This window comes from Brassica rapa, chromosome A09 (assembly GCF_000309985.2).
Source record: "Brassica rapa cultivar Chiifu-401-42 chromosome A09, CAAS_Brap_v3.01, whole genome shotgun sequence".
Taxonomy (NCBI): domain Eukaryota; kingdom Viridiplantae; phylum Streptophyta; class Magnoliopsida; order Brassicales; family Brassicaceae; genus Brassica; species Brassica rapa.
This window is the reverse complement of record NC_024803.2, coordinates 15,122,181-15,139,559: the sequence shown is the minus strand read 5'-3', so window position 1 is coordinate 15,139,559 and position 17,379 is coordinate 15,122,181. Positions and strand designations below refer to the sequence as shown.

Genomic DNA, 17,379 nt, shown 5'->3' with positions numbered 1-17,379 from the left:
CTCTGAGGCACCTCTTGCAAGCCAACGAGAGGATTGAGTCACCCTCTTTATAGCTCTGAGGATCTGATGGAGTGATTATATTACACAGCTGCGGAAGAAGATATATCAAAGTCTATCTATGAGTTTCTGTATCCACGCAAAGAAGAGCTCCCTAATGACAAAGAGATGACTATATTCGACCATCTGGAGGAGCTCCAGGAGAGAATATTCGTCTCCGTTCTGGCTGTGGGAGGTGCAATCACGGGTTACTTCGCCTTCTCCAAAAACCTAATCGTGTTTCTTGAAGCTCCCGTCAAAACTCAGGGTGTTCGGTTTCTTGATCTAGCTCCTGGCAAATTTTTCTTCACTACTCTCAAGGTCAGAGAGAGCCATTTTGGACTATACCTAAATGCTTTACTCAAATGAACAATAAAGTTGATTTTTTTTGTGTAGGTCTCTGGTTACTGTGGGCTTCTACTTGGGAGTCCACTGATCCTTTATGAGATTATAGCTTTTGTACATCCGGGCTGACACGAGCTGAGAGAAGGTTTCTGGGGCCGATTGTGTTTGGTTCCTCCTTGATGTTCTATGCTGGACTTGCCTTCTCCTACTGGGTGTTAACCCCTGCAGCGTTGAATTTCTTTGTGAATTAAGGGGGGGGGGGGGGGTTGACTCGTTCAGTTTGCCGTTGTCATAGTGATCTTTTTTTGACGCAACTGCTGGCCGCAGCGACCATTAAAAGAACAGGGCTACGGTTTCAGGAGACAATCTATAAGTTGTGTTTCAGGTGGCGTCTATAGTTGAGTGTATCACATGTAGTCAGGGGCTAATCTAGAAGTCTTCTTAACTGGGTGCATCACTAGTAATAAAAATTAAATATACATGAAAAGGGAATTGAACATGGGATATTGTGGGTGCACAGGCTTAGCATTATCATCTGAGCCACTGAAAATTTACTGTTTTTACATGTAAAATGTTCAATATCAAAATAACTATGGGTGCACGTGCCACCATACTCCGTAACGTAGCTTCGTCCCTGCATGTAGTTTGTTTGTCTGTCCATCTTTATTCCTATTAGTTAGGAGTTTTTCTCTTAGTGAGGTGATCACAACTCTCTAATTCTAAACACACTTCGACTAGCATGAACAATGAATATATTTCGTGTATTGTGCTGTATTTTGGTAAAGAACAGTAAACAAAATTACTTTGCTTAATCTAACACACCATACTAAAATTCAGACCAAGAGCTGAAGATGGATGTACCGCATTCTTGAGAGTATGAGCTGAAGAAGAATTGGTTGGCAGCAGCTTAAGCTCCTCACTGTATCAATACATATATTGTCACTTGACCAGTTGACCGTCTACAACTGGTGATAGGTATGAGCATTCGGGTATCTGTTCAGGTACAGATCGGATTTTTCGAGTCTCAGGTATTTTGGGTTTGTAAATTAGGCCTCGTTTGGGTATTACAAAATTTTGGGTTGGGTACGAGTCGGGTCCCGGGGGGGGGGGGTTCGGTTCTGATGTAAAGAAACCTGAAAATAACCGAATAACCAAAGTATCTGATACGGGTTCGGATAATAGTACCAAATGTAACCATATATACCCGATTTGGTTCGGGTACTTTGTATCCAAACTACCCAAATGTACCAAAAATAACCAAAAATACCCATTAGACACGGGTTTGTTTGAGTATTTCTATCCAAACTATCATATTTTATCTAATAATACACAAAATATTGAAAATAGCTAATATATTTAATTTGTAATTTTAATTATTAAAATAATTATACATATAATTATAAATAACATTTTTAATTATATGTTTACATTTCAGATCTTCAGATACTCATTCAGTTTTCAGTTCAGATCGGGTTGGGTACCGGTTCTTCGAATACAACAGTTTAGGACCCATTTGATTATTTATCCCAAATCTGATCGGATCCAAGATCCTGATTTTTGGGTCAGTTTTGGATCGGTTCTTGTCCAACCCTAACTGGTGAATACAAACAAGAGACTGTATTTGCAGTTCCCAGATTCCTCCAAACAACCCACTTGCACTCATACCTCTTTCTGGCCCAAAAATACCTTTATCTATTTCCCACTATTTACAATTTTGCCATCAATTCACTCGGAGTTTTTTTGGTCAACACACTGAGTCGTTGTTCTCCCCCAACTCTCACTTTAACGCTTGTCGGGACGAATCGGAAAAGCAGCCAATAAGAAAAATACTTTATTTATTTGTTTTAAAATAATTAAAACAAAAGCCCAAATGATAATGGGCCTTTCTGCATAACGTCGACGTATTGAGCTCATCATCATCAATAGTAGTAACTCGCAAAATTCTGGGAGAGGAACATTCTCTGAGTCTGAGAAGATACTATAATGGCGCCTAAGCTTCTCTCCTCCACTAACTTCAAATCTCTATTCAACTCAGTCGACACTTTCCTCTTTGACTGCGATGGTATTGTTTCTGTTTCTTTCGTACGTTTTTTTTCCATTCGAGATCCCCTTGATGGTGATCCTTAGCATTTGATTGTTGTTTTTGATGATGATTCAGGTGTTATATGGAAGGGTGATACGCTCATCGATGGCGTCTCTCACACTCTCGACTTACTCCGATCCAAGGCGAGTTCTCTTTCCCACTCTGTTTCTCTCTCTCTGATTCTGATTTTGATTTTGTGACGCTTTTGCAGGGCAAAAACATTGTCTTTGTGACGAACAACTCAATGAAATCAAGGAGGCAATACGCAGAAAAGTTCCGATCTTTGGGTCTCACTTCTGTTACTCAGGTTGGTTTTCTCCTACTTGTGTTGTGTGGATCGTGTGTTTACTGTTTGAATTATTTTGTGTGTTTTCATTGACAGGATGAGATATTCTCTTCGTCGTTTGCGGCGGCTATGTACCTCAAAGCCAACAATTTCCCCAAGGACAAGAAGGTTCGTGTCGTCTTATAGACAGACTACTACTAGCATATTGCTTAGGTGTCTCTCTGTTGTGATCTTTTCCTTTTGTAGGTTTATGTGATTGGTGGAGAAGGCATTCTTGAGGAGCTCCAGCTTGCCGGTTTTACAGGTCTTGGTGGTCCTGTAAGTGTTTTCCATTTTTTTCCACCTTTAACATTAATAATTTGATATGCTTTTCTGCTCAAGATACTACCGCACTTAGTGTTGGAACTCATATAATATGTTTGATTTTTATTCGCTGTGAGTTTGGTTCACAAAACAATATTGATACTACTTTTTGATTCCTATATGTTAGTTATGGAGGAGAAGTATTTGCTTTTATGCAGGAAGACGGTGAAAAGAAGGCACAATGGAAATCAAACTCTCTCTTTCAACATGATAAAACCGTAATGTTCCATCATAACACTTTTTGATCCTTGCGTTTTCTAATGTATGTTTGTTTCTTCATGACTTCCTATTTCAGGTGGGAGCAGTTGTGGTTGGACTCGACCCCAACATCAACTACTATAAGCTTCAGTAAGATCGGAGACCTATTTGCATTCAAGTCGGTTGCCTTCTATGATTTTTAGACTAACACAAGAACTGAAATGGGCAGGTATGGGACCCTCTGTGTACGCGAGAATCCGGGTTGTCTTTTCATTGCCACCAACCGTGATGCAGTAGGACATATGACCGATCTTCAAGAGTGGCCTGGTATGGTCACTAGACTCTTAAGCCTATAGTGTTCCAATATAGCAGCTTGGTTATCACTTCAGCATCAGTTTTTTTGTACTTGTAATTGTAGGTGCTGGTTGTATGGTTGCTGCCATGTGTGGTTCAACTGAAAGAGAACCAATAGTAGTTGGGAAACCAGCTACTTTCATGATGGACTTTCTGATACAGAAGTATGTGGACATGAATGCCATTTCATATTGTGCACTAGTATATTAGCATGGTGTGGTAAAGAAGTGTCTCTCCTTGTTGTTTTCGTTGCAGATTTGGGACAGAAACGTCAAGAATGTGCATGGTGGGTGATAGGCTCGACACTGATGTATTGTTTGGACAGAATGCTGGATGCAAAACTCTCCTCGTCCTTTCAGGTCATTACTATTGACTCTATGATTATCTTTGGTGGCAATATCTGCAATGATTGAGCTTGTCTCTAACTCTCACTCTTTTTTCTGAAAACAGGGTGTACAAGTGAGTCTAATCTACTAGACGAGAACAACAAGATTGAACCAGACTATTACACAAGCATGGTCTCTGATATCACTAAACTTATGGACTCCCCTTAGGATGTAAAGGGCATCATCACCGTCTTGCTCTACCCTGAAACAGTTTTGCGTATGGCAAGATGAAATTTCTGATTTTTTTGCTCACTCTTAATAATCAAATCTAGTGATTCATACATCAACAGAAAACATGGAGTCTGCTAGCTTCAATAAAAGTTGAGTTGAATTCATCTTCTATGTCTCTGAAGAAAAGATTTGAAGTGTTGAATATAGCTAATAAGGTTTTCTCATGGATTAGGCCTGGGCATTCGGGTCGGTTCTTGTCGGGTCCGGATTTTTCGGGTCCTAGACATTTAGACCCAACTGGTATTTATAAATTTTTGGTTCGGTTTCAGGTTGCTTCTTGTCGGGTTCGGATCGGTTCTGGTCTATAATTCCTATACCCGTAAAATACCCTTAATTTTTTTGGGTATATTTCGAATTTGGGACGGTCTGGATGTTTTTTACCCGTAAAGTACCCGAACTAGACCCGATAACCCAAAAATTCTCCGAAAAACTGAGAAAATATCCAAAAGGTACTAAAAAGTTTACCTGAAATCTGATCCGGAAACACAAAAGATACTCAAAATTTTACCAGAATACCCACATTATATTTTTGTAAAACTAAAACTTTATCCAAAACTATTTCTTGAAGACCCGAACCCGAAACTTAAAAAAATATCTGAACTACCAAAAATATATCAAAACACTCAATTATACCTAATATATACAATAAGTTTCCGGTATTTTGGGCCTTATTGTATAATGCGCATGCCTACCATCGTATGTCTTAGACCATCTCCAACCCACCTTTATTTTTATCTCTATATTTTCCTCTAAAATAGAGAAACTCTATTATAGAGGTGGATTTGCTCCAATGTATGCCTCTATAATAGAGTTTCTCTATTTATAGGGGAAAATATAGAGATTTGCTATTTTCATCTCTAAATATAGAGGTAAAAAGTAGGATTCCTCTATATTTTCCTCTAACATAGAGGAACTCTATTATAGAGACATACATTAGAGCAAATCCACCTCTATAATAGAGATCTCTATTTTAGAGGAAAATATAGAGACATACATTAGAGATGCTCTTAGTAACTGAAGAGCCTCATGCTCATACTTCCAAAAGCACATCCTGGTTTCATGTCATAGGGAGGTTAATGTGTTTTTGGCAAAAAAACATTTTCATCCATATAGTACCAGGTTTATCCTCACGTATGTGTCAATTTGCAATGATGAAAAGCTAGCATCTTCAGTCCTTGACGATCAGTTTTTGACCCAATGATGAAAAGACAGCATCTTTAGATTTTGGAAAAACTTTAACTAAAGTTTTGCTGCTTTTAGATTAGGCCAAAACAAATCAAATCTTGAGAGCCACCTAATATGTTTCTCTTTGTCCACGTCTCATAACTCACATTCAATGTATAACTAGCACAAAGATGGATGAAGAAAAGCCATGCAAAGAAGAGCCAAAGGGCAAAGTTGTTATTGTCTTTCCTTCTTGGCTTTTGCATTACAAATTAGGAAAAATTTCAATAAATACTTGACCTAATTTTTATTTGCTATAAAAATATTTATATTATTTTAGTTCCTCGTTTAATACAGAACTTATTTTTAAATACTAATTAACACCTAAATATTTAAAAATTGAAAATTTTACACTTAAGTTAACGACGCCAACCCGTTAAATGAATCATCATTATTTTGACGGTGTACTATCATTAGTTTGGTGGTGTTAGACTTTCGATTTCCCATGCATAACTTAGCACAAAGATTGATGAAGAAAAGCAATTCAAGGAGCCAAAAGGCAAAGTTCAACAAGTTGGTTTTGTCTTTTATTGTTGGCTTTTGCACTACAAATCACAAAGAAAGACTTTTTTTAGTGCGCTATAGTCATGTTTTGCCATTACAAGGAAATTGACCTTTGAATAACACACACATAGAGAGAGCTGACCCATTCATAGCTATCGCCGGCCCCTAAACCTTCTAATACGCCGTAAATTTACTCTTTCTTTATAGGAAATTTACCAATTGAAAAGTAAATTAAAACGTTTCCAAAGGTTTTGAATAGTAGAGACTCAAAAAGAGACCAACTTTGAATATACCATTATCTCTTCTTTTTGAGCTTTCTTTTACCAGTAAAAGACAAAGACTCACCAAATCCCACAACGAGTTCATTAGTGTATTTATAGTAAGTGATTAACATGAAACTGCATATACCGCTTACAAATAACGTTTCCTTAATTTCAAAGTTTAAATATTTCTCTCATTTGTTCCGTTAGTTCATTGAAAAAAGCTCAAGACTTTAAGACAAGATAGGATTTTGATTATTCAAACATAACCAACAGACACGGAAAGAAATCTGAAGCTCTTCTTTAAATTTTGGTTTAGACTTTTAGAACGTTTGGAGGTGATATTACGACAAGTCTATGTCAAAGTAGTTCTTATGTTAAAGACAATGAGTTAATATCTGTCGGGGGTGTTTTGCTGTCTCTCCTACCACCACCTCGTTCACCTTTAATGATGGACTAACTAATATTAGTTCGGTGCAACGTGACAAGAGGAGAAAATAAAAAGAGTCGATCTTGGAATTTTACTCTCTTTTTGAGGAAGAACAATGGGGATCGTCTCGGAACAAGCCATTGATGATTTCCAGGAGCTCATAGATAAAGGTCTCACCTTTTCTTCTCATCTGTTTCTGTTTTTTGCTTGAATTTGCTTATATTTATAGTAAGTACTTAACTGAGTAAAACTTCGTGCCAGTTGAGGAGCCATTGAAGACAACATTTAAGGTATGTTGGGTTCTTTGAGAGCTAGAATGGTTTCTTTCCCTGCTCCAAGCTTCTTATTTTCATTGTTGTGAATCTGCAGAATGTCCATCAGGGATACCTGAGGGAGACTTTGATTCGTTTTCTAAAAGCACGAGATTGGAACGTAATTAAAGCTCATACAATGGTATGTTACATCTCCTAAAACACTTCGTTATCTGGTTTCTGAATGTGTCTGGTTTCATCCTTCTCTTTTTTTTTTCTTGTGTAATTTACTTTCAGCTGGTTGAGTGTTTGCGTTGGAGGGTGGATAATCAAATTGACAGTATCTTATCCGTGAGTCATTCATTTTCTCTCTCCTTGTCTGTGTGTGTTGTGTGTTTTAAGCTCTGTGTTGTATGAACATTGAATCATGTTTTTTTGGCTTCCGCAGAAACCTATTGTTCCTAGTGGGCTGTACAGGGACGTACGTGATTCTCAGCTCATAGGAATGTCAGGTTACACCAGAGAGGTATCTCCTCATTGCCTTTTTTTTTGGGCATATCTTTTTTTAGTTCTTAAGTGGTGCTAACCTTGATGTTTAGGGCTTGCCTGTGTTTGCTATTGGTGTTGGCCTCAGCACATTCGACAAAGCTTCTGTAAGTTGCTTCCTTGTTTTTGTCTTAGTTCTTCACAAGATCAAGTGAGAAACAAATATGAACGTCCTCCACACACAGGTTCACTACTATGTCCAATCACACATCCAAATCAATGAATACAGAGACCGTGTACTACTGGTGAGAGTTACATGTCAAATGACTAAACTTCTTTTTTTTTCGGTTTCTTTCTTGCTGTAATGTGTATAAAACGCTCTTACAGCCTTCTGTATCTAAGAAGAATGGGCGGCCAATCACCACCTGCGTCAAGGTTCTAGACATGACAGGGTTGAAACTTTCAGCCCTCAGCCAAATTAAGGTATGAATCATGAATAATGAATTCATTTTCATACTCTTCTTTATAACTTATTTCGATGCAGTTAGTGACTATCATATCGACCATTGATGATCTGAACTATCCAGAGAAGACAAACACATACTATGTTGTGAACGCGCCATATATATTTTCCGCCTGTTGGAAGGTAAAAGCCTCTGTGATTCTCTTCTGTTTTTGCAAGTCAAGGTGTTAGCTAGTTAAAGCATGTATATATGTGTGTAAACAGGTTGTAAAACCTCTTTTACAAGAGAGGACGAGGAAAAAAGTTCATGTGTTATCCGGTTGCGGAAAGGATGAGTTATTGAAGGTATATATAATATGCATTTGCTTATGATCTTTTGGTGTGAAAATGCAAAAGTTTCTCTAAAGTTTTTGTGGCTGCTTTTGTAGATTATGGACTACACATCCCTCCCACATTTCTGTAGAAGAGGAAGCTCTGGGTCATCTCACCAGACTCAGAGTGTAGATTGTTTTTCTGTTGATCATCCTTTCCATCAACAGCTATACAACTATGTGAAACACCATTATGAAACCCAGGGACAAGCAGAACCTGCAAAGCAAGGTTCTTTCCACGTGGGTTTTCCTGAGCCTGTAGCTGAACGTGTTGAGATAGCCAAAACCATAGAATCAAAACTGCACAAGTTCGAGAACTGCAATGGTCTGAGCAAGCCGGTTGATGACAGAAAAGCCAGTCCATGAGTTGGACGATGATGAACCCTGAATGCTTCTGAGGGATGGCTTTACAATTAAGATGCATTTTACAGTTGAGCTAGCAATGCAAATGAGCAAGTACTGAGCACTGAGCTCTGTCATCTCCATAGCCATGCAAATTTAAAGTGAAGAAAAGAGAATAAAATCTTGTACTGAATGAACTCCTGGATTCATGTATAGCTTTATTATTTGATCCTATATATGGATAGACATTTGTAGAAAATTTATTAGTAGTTATGGAAAATGTTTCTCTCAACTCCCTAAGCACCTGGGTGAGTGCTGGTTTATCATCTCACGTAAGCCTGCGGGTTCAAGTAGTTTGGTTTTCGGTTAGTTTGTCTTTCCGTGACTAGTCTGATATTTGAAAATCCTACCAAAGTTGTTTATTTTATATTTTGGTTTATTTTTGTTAAAATTTTAGATAAATTTGGTTAATTTTGGTTTGAAATTTAATTAGTTCGGTTCGGGGTATTAGTATGATTTGGTTATAGCTTCTTTTTTTTAAAATACCAAAGTAACCGAACCGAACTAAAACTGAATTAACCAAAAATTTAGGTTCGGTACGGTTCAAAATCGCAGCCCTAATCTCAGGCGCTCCCATAAGAGTTGTGGCTAGACTTAAACATCACTGGCATTACAAATTCACTTCAGTGTATATGTATCAATATTAGTTTGATTTGTAACACACTTTTATTTCCTCTCATGACACACAAACTTAAACAATGTACACATGATTTTGCGTTCTATAACAAGCTTCAGAGTGATGAATACCCTATTGTTTTCTCCGACCTGGCAACAAGTCAATAAGTTTGAAGTTAAAAAGCATTGAATTAAGAAGCAATAGTTGGCATGTAAGCTCTTGCTTTATGCTAAATGATATGCTTACCAGAGTTAAAAGAGGGAAGCTTACATGAACTCGAGAACAAGTGCTGATGCTCCTCCTCCTCCGTTGCATATTGATGCCACTCCATACTTTCCCTTCTTTGCTTTCAATACCTGAATCAGAAGGATTTCAACAACAATTATTCATGGTGGATTCAAGTCTATTCAACATCATTATTGCATGCTCTTAGGACTTACACCCAGTAATGTGACTAAAATGCGAGCACCACTGCATCCCAGTGGATGTCCCAATGCAACAGCCCCTCCATGTGCATTCAACCGTGCCTGTTTATGTATACATTATCAGAGACACTGAAACTAACATTACCTGCAGGGGCGGTTCCAAATTTCTTTTTGACATTTTTATATAGGTTTAGTCTCCCAAAATCCAATTTATGAAGAAAAAGATTTTTACAAAAATTCTTAAGAAATGCTTATGGCCCCTAAATTTTCTAATCCAGCCATGCGTAACTGTATTTGTTTCATGACTTACAGGATCTAATCCCAGCAGTTTCTGATTGGCCAGAGCTACAACCTGTGTGGGGGAGTAACAAGTCAGAACAGTCATACCTCTAGAAACATACGCAATAAGTTAAAAAGCAACGAGAGCTAAGTAAGCAGGAATACAGAGAAAGCTTCGTTAATTTCATAGTAATCAACTTGAGATGCATCTAAACCAGCACGCATTATAGCTTTAGGAATAGCAAGTGCCGGCGTGGTTGTGAACAACTCAGGTGCCTGAGCAGCATCAGCGTATCCTCTAATCTTAGCTATAACATGCAGTCCAAGCTCAAGAGCCTTCTTTCCACTAACTAGCACTAACGCTGCCGCACCATCACTACTCCACCAACGTAAAGCAAAGCCAATAAGTAAAGAAGAAGAAAAACATTCACATGCATAATAAAGAGGATGACCTTATACTTGATGCATTGCCAGCAGTGACTGATCCCCCATCCTCCTTGAAGCTTGGTCTAAGCTTCTTTAACTTGGCAGCATCAAACTGATTCATTGCCAAAACAAATGTTTAATCAATGAATGCAAATCCTAAGCAACGGTTACTCAAAACACTTACCTTCCCAAGTCCATCATCCTTGTCAATAACAACAGATGGCTTCCCTCTTCCAGAAGAAACCTCAACCTAATGGACTCTGGTTATTAGTACAATCCTATTAAAGTTGATTCCTAGAGAAAGGAGAGGAAGTATTACCGGAACAATTTCCCAAGAGAACAACCGAGCGTTTTGTGCAGCAATACCACGCTCAAAGCTCTGTATAGCATAAGCATCCTACAAAAGTATAAGGTCTGTAAGTAAGAGCAAAAAAAAAGACAGGTCAAGGATAAGGATGAGTGACCTGTTCTTCTCTTGTAATACGGTACTGGTCAGCGCATATTTCTCCACAAACTCCCATTCCAAAGTCATTGTACACATCCCAAAGTCCATCTTTCGTCATACCGTCAACAACAGTATCATGTCCTAATCGTGAACCCCTTCTGCTCTCACAGAAATCATAAAAAAGAAAGCTTTTCAGGATGAGAAAAAACAGCGCAAAACAGCCTCTCTGGTGTTTCTTTCTTTCTTTTTTCACCTTGCGTTTGGGAGGTACTTTGGGACGTTTGACATGCTCTCCATCCCACCAGCCACAACAACATCATTCAAACCGAGCTGGATACTTTGAGCCGCTAACATTACAGCTGAAAGTAAAAACAGTGATGTGTACATCTGATGTTCAGTGATCATAGTGGTAAATGAAAAGGTTTTACCTTTCATTCCAGCAGCACAGACTTTGTTGACAGTGGTGCAGATCACTGAATAGGGAATCCCAGCACCAAGTGCAGCCTGTCTTGCTGGCGCTTGCCCAAGATTTGCGGTTAAGACATTACCAAAGAAAACCTCTTCCACAAGAGCCGGTTCAACGTTTGCACTCTTAAGTGCGGCTATGAGTGGAGTGTGAAGCTGTCAGTGAATGAAACCAAAAAAAAAAGAGACAGAGAGAGAGTAAAAAACAACTACCTTCAATGGCTATGGAGCCGAGTCTTGGGGCAGTTATAGAAGAGAGAGAGCCTAGGAAGTCTCCCATAGGCGTTCTCGCCACTCCCACAACACAAACATCTGCACCAACCAGAAACACAAACTGAGAGACTTGGAACAGAACAAACAGGCGCGAGGGATTTATATGTAAGAAAGAACCTTGAGGCTGTACGGACTGATCAGAGACGGATGAAGCCATGGAAGTCACCAAGAAGTTATGCCGAGCCTGAGAATCCAAGAGAAGCAGAGATGAGAATCAAAAGAGATGATCACAACTTTGGCTTGTGGGCACGTGTAAAACTCATGAACCTATCGGTTTGCTGGCAGATAAGGACGATCGGGCTTGTGTTAAAGATGATTACGAGGTTACGTGACAGCGATATATCATCTAATTGCTATAAAAATGATAAAGGTGGAAGAAAGATATAAAGACAGAACAAGTGTTACACGTCAGATGCCAATATCAATGCGGCTTCCACTACCTTGGTTTGTGTGATTTATTTTTGTCCCTTTCTTGCAAGTTTTTGGAAGGATTTTTGTAAGGAAGAGATGTGAGATCCGATCATTGATGTAGTTTTGTTCTGTAGTTTAAGCCGAAGATACCCAGTGTATCCACGACATTCCTAAATGTGATGAGAGCAGTACCGTTTATCTCACAGATTCCTAAGGGTTCTTCAAAGCCGTTTCACAATCATTTGGAAACAACGACCGTACATACTGCAGTTAGACAAAAAGGGTTGCTTGCTACAGACCACAGACACTAATATGATGTTTCCAAGTAGATACTAAAACACACCCCTAATGATGTTTCCAAGTAGATACACTATATGAATCTATAATTTTACTAAACAGAAACTATACCTAAAAACCTGAAACTTAATATACTCCCTATCCGTTAAGATAGATGTTTTAGAAAAAACCTTGTTTCACAAATATAGATTTTTATGTTTTTGACAAAAAAATTGTGAATTTCAAAATAATTAATAGACTTAATTAAATTATTTCTGGTTAAAAGTTATTGACATTGAAATTCAAAAATGATATGTTTATTATAGCAATTTAATGTGTTTTTTCAATTTGAGTAAAAACACTAGAAAATCTATTTTTGTAGAATGGAGAGAGTATATTATACAAAAAATATACTGAAACATCTAAATATACTTAATATGTATTAGGTGTTTCAGATAATTCGGATTTCTGACCAGATTTTGGGTAGGACAACTCAATAGATACTTTATTGTAGGTTTGGATCCAGATCCAAATATGTATTTTCATATCAGTTCTGATTCAGATCCAAACCAAATGGTTTTGGCCTAGTGGTAAAAAAGTTTCAGCTGGAGCTTCCGCCTTGGGTTCGATTCTCCTTGGCCATTCATAGACCCTTTAAGTAGTAAGAAAATCCGAATTTTTATGAACCTCTTGGTGATTAATCATTAGACCTGAAAAGCCTTTGGGATTACACCAAAGTTATAAAAAAAAAAGGTGTTAAGCCTAATCCATACATCTCTTAGACTATTCGAAAATGATCAAAAATATCTGAATATACTGAAAATAATTATAATATCTAATTATTCAAATAACAAATATATTCAAATTTATGATATAATTTTGAATAGATTATTGTAATTATTAATATAAGTACAATATTGTAAAATACATATATATATATATATATATATATATATATATATATATATATATATATATATATATTCAGTATTTTCTGATACTCGTAAGTAATTTTTGGTATGGTTTAATAAAATTCGGATTCTGATATTTTGCTTGCCCCTACTAGGCATGGGCGTTCGGGGCCGTCGGTTTCGGTTCGGTTGATTCGAATTTTTGGATTTTCGGTATTATGTTCATAAGTCCCATTCGAGTTTTACTAAATATTGGATCGGTTCACTTTGGTTCCTTCTGGATTTGGTTTTGATCAGATTGGAACTAATGTCTGAAATCGTTAAAAAATATTTTTTAAGACCCAAAAAATTGACATAAAATTTTAATATATATAAATTATTCACAAATTTAATTAAAATTAATTAAATTATCTAAACTAATTAAAAATATTCAAAATAACTAATAAAAAACTACAAAAATCTTTAGAATACTATAAAATATCTAAATTACCTTAAAATATATAAAAACAATAGCATATTTAACTAATTTTGGATATTTTCGGATTCAAATTTCGGTTCGGTCCGAGTTATATCTAAATTCTAAATATTAAACTGATAAGTCCGTTCGGATATTTTTCTATAGCGTTTTGGATCTGGTTTCAGGGTTTTAGGCAGGTACTTTGGCTTATGGTTTAGGGGTAAAAACGCATAGGCTTGGCCCCTTCCAAAACACTTCATTAGTGGGCCTTATATATGAGTTATGAAAAGCCCAGTGGTGTGGAGTTCAAATGTGTTTCCTAATTAACGGCGCCGTATCAAGTCGCTCCTCCACATACGGGTTTCCCTTTCTTTAGCCGCCCTCTGCTCTCTTCCATTGGCGGCAATGGCGGCGGCGTCGGAAAATGATGACACCAGCCTCAATAACCAGCTTAAACCAGATTCCGAACCGACTCCGGTCAACCTCTCCCCTCCCCCTCCGGCGGAAGAGAAACCTCTCTCTAAGAACGCCCAGAAGAAACAACTGAAGCAGCAAAGATACGAAGCGAAGAAAGCGGAGAAGAAGGCGCAAGAGAAGGAGCACAAGAGGAAAGAAGGCGAGAGAAAGCACAAGGAGTGGGAAGAGACCCTAGCCAACGCCACCGAGGAAGAGAGGCTGAAGCTGATCGAGTCGAGGAGGAGTCTCAGAAAGGAGAGAATGGAGAAGAGGTCAGAGGAGAAAGAGAAGAAGATGGAGAGGCTCACCAAAGCTAAAGAAATCGGACAGAACATCGTCATAGATGTCGACTTCGCGCATCTCATGTCCGAGTCTGAGATCTCCAGCCTCGTTCAGCAGGTGGGGTCATGCTAAAGTTTCAAACTTTACTCCATTCTTGTATGCAAAGCTTCAAACTTTGTTTGTTAAATGTTCAGATAATGTATTGCTATGCGGTGAATGGGAGAAGCTCTTCTCCTTGTCATATGTGGCTAACGGGAGTGCAAGGGGAGATGAGCACTCAGCTTGATAAGCTTCCAGGTTTTGAGAAATGGTTTATAGAGAAGGAGAGTGGGTGTTACATTGAGGCCATGGCTGATCGGAAAGAGAATCTGGTGTACCTTACTGCGGACTCTGAAACCATTTTAGAGGATCTTGACCCTAAGGATATCTACATTATTGGTGGCTTGGTGGATCGGAACCGGTTCAAAGGGATCACCATGAACAAGGCACAAGAACAAGGCATTAAAACAGCTAAACTCCCTATAGGAGAGTATATGAAAATGTCAAGTTCTCAGGTATGCTCCCACTTCAATTGTCTCATTAAGCTCTACTGCATTTGCTCTTTTTTTTTTTGTTGCATATACTTTTCTAAGCAAGACCTTATTGATTTAGGTTCTCACTGTGAACCAAGTTTTGGAGATACTCGTTAAGTTTCTTGAGACGAGGGACTGGAAAACATCCTTCTTCACTGTGATTCCACAGAGGAAACGAACTGGAGTTGATCCTTTAGTAGACTGTTCGAAATCGGAACGTCTCTCTGAAGAGCATCAAGAGGAAGATGATCATCTGGAGAGGAAGAAGGTATGCGTTGAAGCTCCTCTGGAAAGTGGTAGCTAAATGAAGATTATGCATATCTGTTCTGTAGCTGAGAATTTGAATTTTGAATGTTTTAAGTCCTTTTATTTATGTTGAGTCAAGATCACAATCGTGCTGTTTGGAACCTAATGCTTTATTGACACAGTTTATCACATGAAAAGATCAAATGAAAACACTAGGTTCGTTCAAGGAGAAGATACATAGAGACAAAGCATCATTGTTTTTTTGCTTGAAAACTTTGTGTTCAAAAACTAGATGATGAACCACCCATTTTAGAATTAGGGTCGTTACCACTGTAAGCAAACCCGTTCTGATGATGATAACGGTACGGCGCCATAGTCCCGTAGGGTCCATACTCGGCCATGGTACCATTAGGCCTCTTGACCACCATGCCATTGGTCATACTAACGGATCCAACACCGCAGTTTACTCCTCTATCACCCTCCAACTCTCTGTAGCGGTGGAGATACAATGTTAAGGGTTCGATGTAATCATCAAAACCGAGCTTGCTCATTGCCCACAAGACATCCTCGGCAGTGATGGTCTTGCGCTGTTCTCGCTGGCAACGCTCATTGGCTTCCCCTGTTACAAAGCTGATGTACTCGGAGACACACTCTTGGATCGTCTCCTTGGAGTCGTCTGAGATCTTGGCGTGAGCAGGTAAGATCCTCCGCATGATCCGTATCACGTTGGCGATAGGCATGAACCTGTCTTGCTCTCTCACCGTGCACTCCTCTTGGCCGCCGTTAGCGGTTTTGGTAGGCTGGTTGGGTTCTGGTAGCTGCATGCCGCTCTCTGCCATCAAAAGCTTCCCTGGTAACATTGGAAGAATTACAGAGAACAACATGAGAGCTTGTGTTTTTCACATGCAACTTAAAATAACAGTACCTGGATTGGTGGTGTTGTTGAGGGAGAACTTGCCGTAGCCATGGAAGCCTCCACGTTCCATATCGTTTCTTCAAACTCACACGAGCTTGTGTTTGTGCATTTGAAGAAAACAAGAAGATAAGAGAGATAGAAAGAATAAAACTAAAAGAATTTGGCAAGTGTCAGCATATGTAATTGCAGACCTCACAAGCTCAAGAACGTGTCAGTCACAGTCGATGTAACCGATGATCCTTTTCGTCTCCCACAGGCGTTACAAGATCCCAATCACCAAACCCTTTTTATCTTTATTTCGAAACTTATAAACACAATACCGTAAAAATACAAAGTGTGGTAGATTTAATTAAACCAAAATATAACAAAACTCTAGAACCTAATCTTAATCTTTCAGTTGAGCTTCTATGGAATGGTCTGCACTGACTGAGTTGGTTTTGTAAAACTTAACTCTTCCTAACTCAGCAAATAAAACAAATATTTGCTACACCTATTAAACATAAAATGTCTGATAGAAACGGAGATGTTTATTACATGTACACTAATAGTGTTTAGCATATCAATGTCATCTAGAATCAAAGAACTACATGTACACTAATAGTGTTTAGAAGTGGTATATACACAACACTCAGGCCCGAATAAACAACCTCTGTAAAAGGTTGTGATGACAGCCACATCAATCTATCAGCTATATGATCGAAAGTTCAATGTTTTAATTAAGGTGAGAAGTTAAACCAATCTAAAATCAAATGATACCACAAGCCAAACATGTAGAGAGAACAAAGAATGTGTTTAGCTTCTCTAATAAACCTCAAAATTAATTACTGTTCACAGTATGACCAACCGAACCACAAAGCTGTCGACTCGTTTTGTTTTAAAACTGTTTGCTGATTTTACCTCAGAGACACACCATCCCAAGACCAAGACGTGCCATCTCTGGAGACTCGACCTTGAGTCTCCATCTCGAGCTCACCCTTTGCAAACCCGCGCGTCAACTGACCTCTTTCCTCCACGTCAGCCTGTCCAGACCTCTAGCGAGAATATCTATCAAAAACGTCGACGTTTCCCTGAGTTCTCTCAGTGAACGGCTACTGTTAGTACCATCATCGAATGCGTCAACATGCGCTGACTCGTTTCCGACAGTTACCGGCGAGAAGTTCCATAAGCAAAAGGTAAAAAAATTGAAAAATGGGCGGCGTGAAAGGATCAGACCGAACCAAGTAAAAAATTTACAGTGCAAAAGGGGTAAA

At 38.5% G+C, this 17,379-nt stretch overlaps 5 protein-coding genes and 1 pseudogene across 7 annotated transcripts; 4 read left to right on the top strand and 2 right to left on the bottom strand.

The window, feature by feature from the left end:
• The first annotated feature begins 84 nt into the window (after nt 1–84).
• Nucleotides 85–2,027, top strand: LOC103839705 (annotated as a pseudogene).
• Nucleotides 2,028–2,257: 230 nt separating this feature from the next.
• Nucleotides 2,258–4,550, top strand: LOC103839507 (phosphoglycolate phosphatase 2). Its single transcript, XM_009116002.3, has 11 exons — nt 2,258–2,443; nt 2,540–2,607; nt 2,676–2,771; nt 2,847–2,918; nt 2,997–3,068; nt 3,272–3,331; nt 3,409–3,461; nt 3,541–3,638; nt 3,730–3,829; nt 3,921–4,024; nt 4,116–4,550. Exons 1-11 carry the CDS (start codon nt 2,365–2,367, stop codon nt 4,217–4,219), a joined length of 906 nt encoding a protein of 301 aa, XP_009114250.1. The 5' UTR covers nt 2,258–2,364; the 3' UTR covers nt 4,220–4,550.
• A 1,369-nt stretch (nt 4,551–5,919) lies between these two features.
• LOC103839508 (SEC14 cytosolic factor) lies at nt 5,920–8,905 on the top strand. Its single transcript, XM_009116003.2, has 11 exons — nt 5,920–6,870; nt 6,962–6,990; nt 7,070–7,153; nt 7,249–7,302; nt 7,400–7,477; nt 7,551–7,604; nt 7,683–7,742; nt 7,825–7,920; nt 7,982–8,083; nt 8,165–8,245; nt 8,329–8,905. Exons 1-11 carry the CDS (start codon nt 6,816–6,818, stop codon nt 8,635–8,637), a joined length of 1,002 nt encoding a protein of 333 aa, XP_009114251.1. The 5' UTR covers nt 5,920–6,815; the 3' UTR covers nt 8,638–8,905.
• Nucleotides 8,906–9,222: 317 nt separating this feature from the next.
• LOC103839509 (probable acetyl-CoA acetyltransferase, cytosolic 2) lies at nt 9,223–11,962 on the bottom strand. 2 transcript variants are annotated; one of them, XM_009116006.2, is made up of 14 exons: nt 11,870–11,953; nt 11,720–11,786; nt 11,543–11,641; nt 11,293–11,466; nt 11,118–11,223; nt 10,884–11,022; nt 10,739–10,816; nt 10,604–10,669; nt 10,446–10,531; nt 10,159–10,369; nt 10,025–10,066; nt 9,730–9,816; nt 9,560–9,645; nt 9,223–9,438 (listed from the first exon to the last, which is right to left on the bottom strand). In XM_009116006.2, the coding sequence occupies exons 2-14, from the start codon at nt 11,757–11,759 to the stop codon at nt 9,405–9,407; spliced, it is 1,248 nt and encodes a 415-aa protein (XP_009114254.1). In that variant the 5' UTR covers nt 11,760–11,786; nt 11,870–11,953; the 3' UTR covers nt 9,223–9,404. The 2 variants fall into 2 exon arrangements, with proteins under 2 accessions (XP_009114254.1, XP_009114255.1); XM_009116007.3 differs by having other exon boundaries at nt 9,536–9,645; nt 11,720–11,962.
• A 2,027-nt stretch (nt 11,963–13,989) lies between these two features.
• Nucleotides 13,990–15,439, top strand: LOC103839511 (tRNA (guanine(9)-N1)-methyltransferase). Its single transcript, XM_009116009.3, has 3 exons — nt 13,990–14,512; nt 14,590–14,949; nt 15,047–15,439. Exons 1-3 carry the CDS (start codon nt 14,063–14,065, stop codon nt 15,269–15,271), a joined length of 1,035 nt encoding a protein of 344 aa, XP_009114257.1. The 5' UTR covers nt 13,990–14,062; the 3' UTR covers nt 15,272–15,439.
• On the bottom strand, nt 15,387–17,239 carry LOC103839510 (nuclear transcription factor Y subunit B-6). 2 transcript variants are annotated; one of them, XM_033280988.1, is made up of 3 exons: nt 16,321–17,239; nt 16,139–16,223; nt 15,387–16,063 (listed from the first exon to the last, which is right to left on the bottom strand). In XM_033280988.1, exons 2-3 carry the CDS (start codon nt 16,197–16,199, stop codon nt 15,495–15,497), a joined length of 630 nt encoding a protein of 209 aa, XP_033136879.1. In that variant the 5' UTR covers nt 16,200–16,223; nt 16,321–17,239; the 3' UTR covers nt 15,387–15,494. The 2 variants fall into 2 exon arrangements, with proteins under 2 accessions (XP_033136879.1, XP_033136878.1); XM_033280987.1 differs by having other exon boundaries at nt 16,139–17,239.
• Nucleotides 17,240–17,379: the final 140 nt, after the last annotated feature.

Excerpts from the sequence above, each read along its gene's own strand:
- LOC103839507 (XM_009116002.3), top strand. The coding sequence starts at position 2,365 with ATGGCGCCTAAGCTTCTCTCCTCCACTAACTTCAAATCTCTATTCAAC. Across the intron at positions 2,919-2,996 it reads ATTTCCCCAAGGACAAGAAG|GTTTATGTGATTGGTGGAGA; the intron begins GTTCGTGTCGTC and ends TTCCTTTTGTAG. Across the intron at positions 3,069-3,271 it reads TTACAGGTCTTGGTGGTCCT|GAAGACGGTGAAAAGAAGGC; the intron begins GTAAGTGTTTTC and ends GCTTTTATGCAG.
- LOC103839508 (XM_009116003.2), top strand. The coding sequence starts at position 6,816 with ATGGGGATCGTCTCGGAACAAGCCATTGATGATTTCCAGGAGCTCATA. Across the intron at positions 6,991-7,069 it reads CATTGAAGACAACATTTAAG|AATGTCCATCAGGGATACCT; the intron begins GTATGTTGGGTT and ends GTGAATCTGCAG. Across the intron at positions 7,303-7,399 it reads AAATTGACAGTATCTTATCC|AAACCTATTGTTCCTAGTGG; the intron begins GTGAGTCATTCA and ends TGGCTTCCGCAG.
- LOC103839509 (XM_009116006.2), bottom strand. The coding sequence starts at position 11,759 with ATGGCTTCATCCGTCTCTGATCAGTCCGTACAGCCTCAAG. Across the intron at positions 11,642-11,719 it reads TCAGTCCGTACAGCCTCAAG|ATGTTTGTGTTGTGGGAGTG; the intron begins GTTCTTTCTTAC and ends TGGTTGGTGCAG. Across the intron at positions 10,817-10,883 it reads GTATTACAAGAGAAGAACAG|GATGCTTATGCTATACAGAG; the intron begins GTCACTCATCCT and ends ATACTTTTGTAG.
- LOC103839510 (XM_033280987.1), bottom strand. The coding sequence starts at position 16,199 with ATGGAACGTGGAGGCTTCCATGGCTACGGCAAGTTCTCCCTCAACAAC. Across the intron at positions 16,064-16,138 it reads CAACAACACCACCAATCCAG|GGAAGCTTTTGATGGCAGAG; the intron begins GTACTGTTATTT and ends CAATGTTACCAG.
- LOC103839511 (XM_009116009.3), top strand. The coding sequence starts at position 14,063 with ATGGCGGCGGCGTCGGAAAATGATGACACCAGCCTCAATAACCAGCTT. Across the intron at positions 14,513-14,589 it reads TCTCCAGCCTCGTTCAGCAG|ATAATGTATTGCTATGCGGT; the intron begins GTGGGGTCATGC and ends TTAAATGTTCAG. Across the intron at positions 14,950-15,046 it reads TGAAAATGTCAAGTTCTCAG|GTTCTCACTGTGAACCAAGT; the intron begins GTATGCTCCCAC and ends TTATTGATTTAG.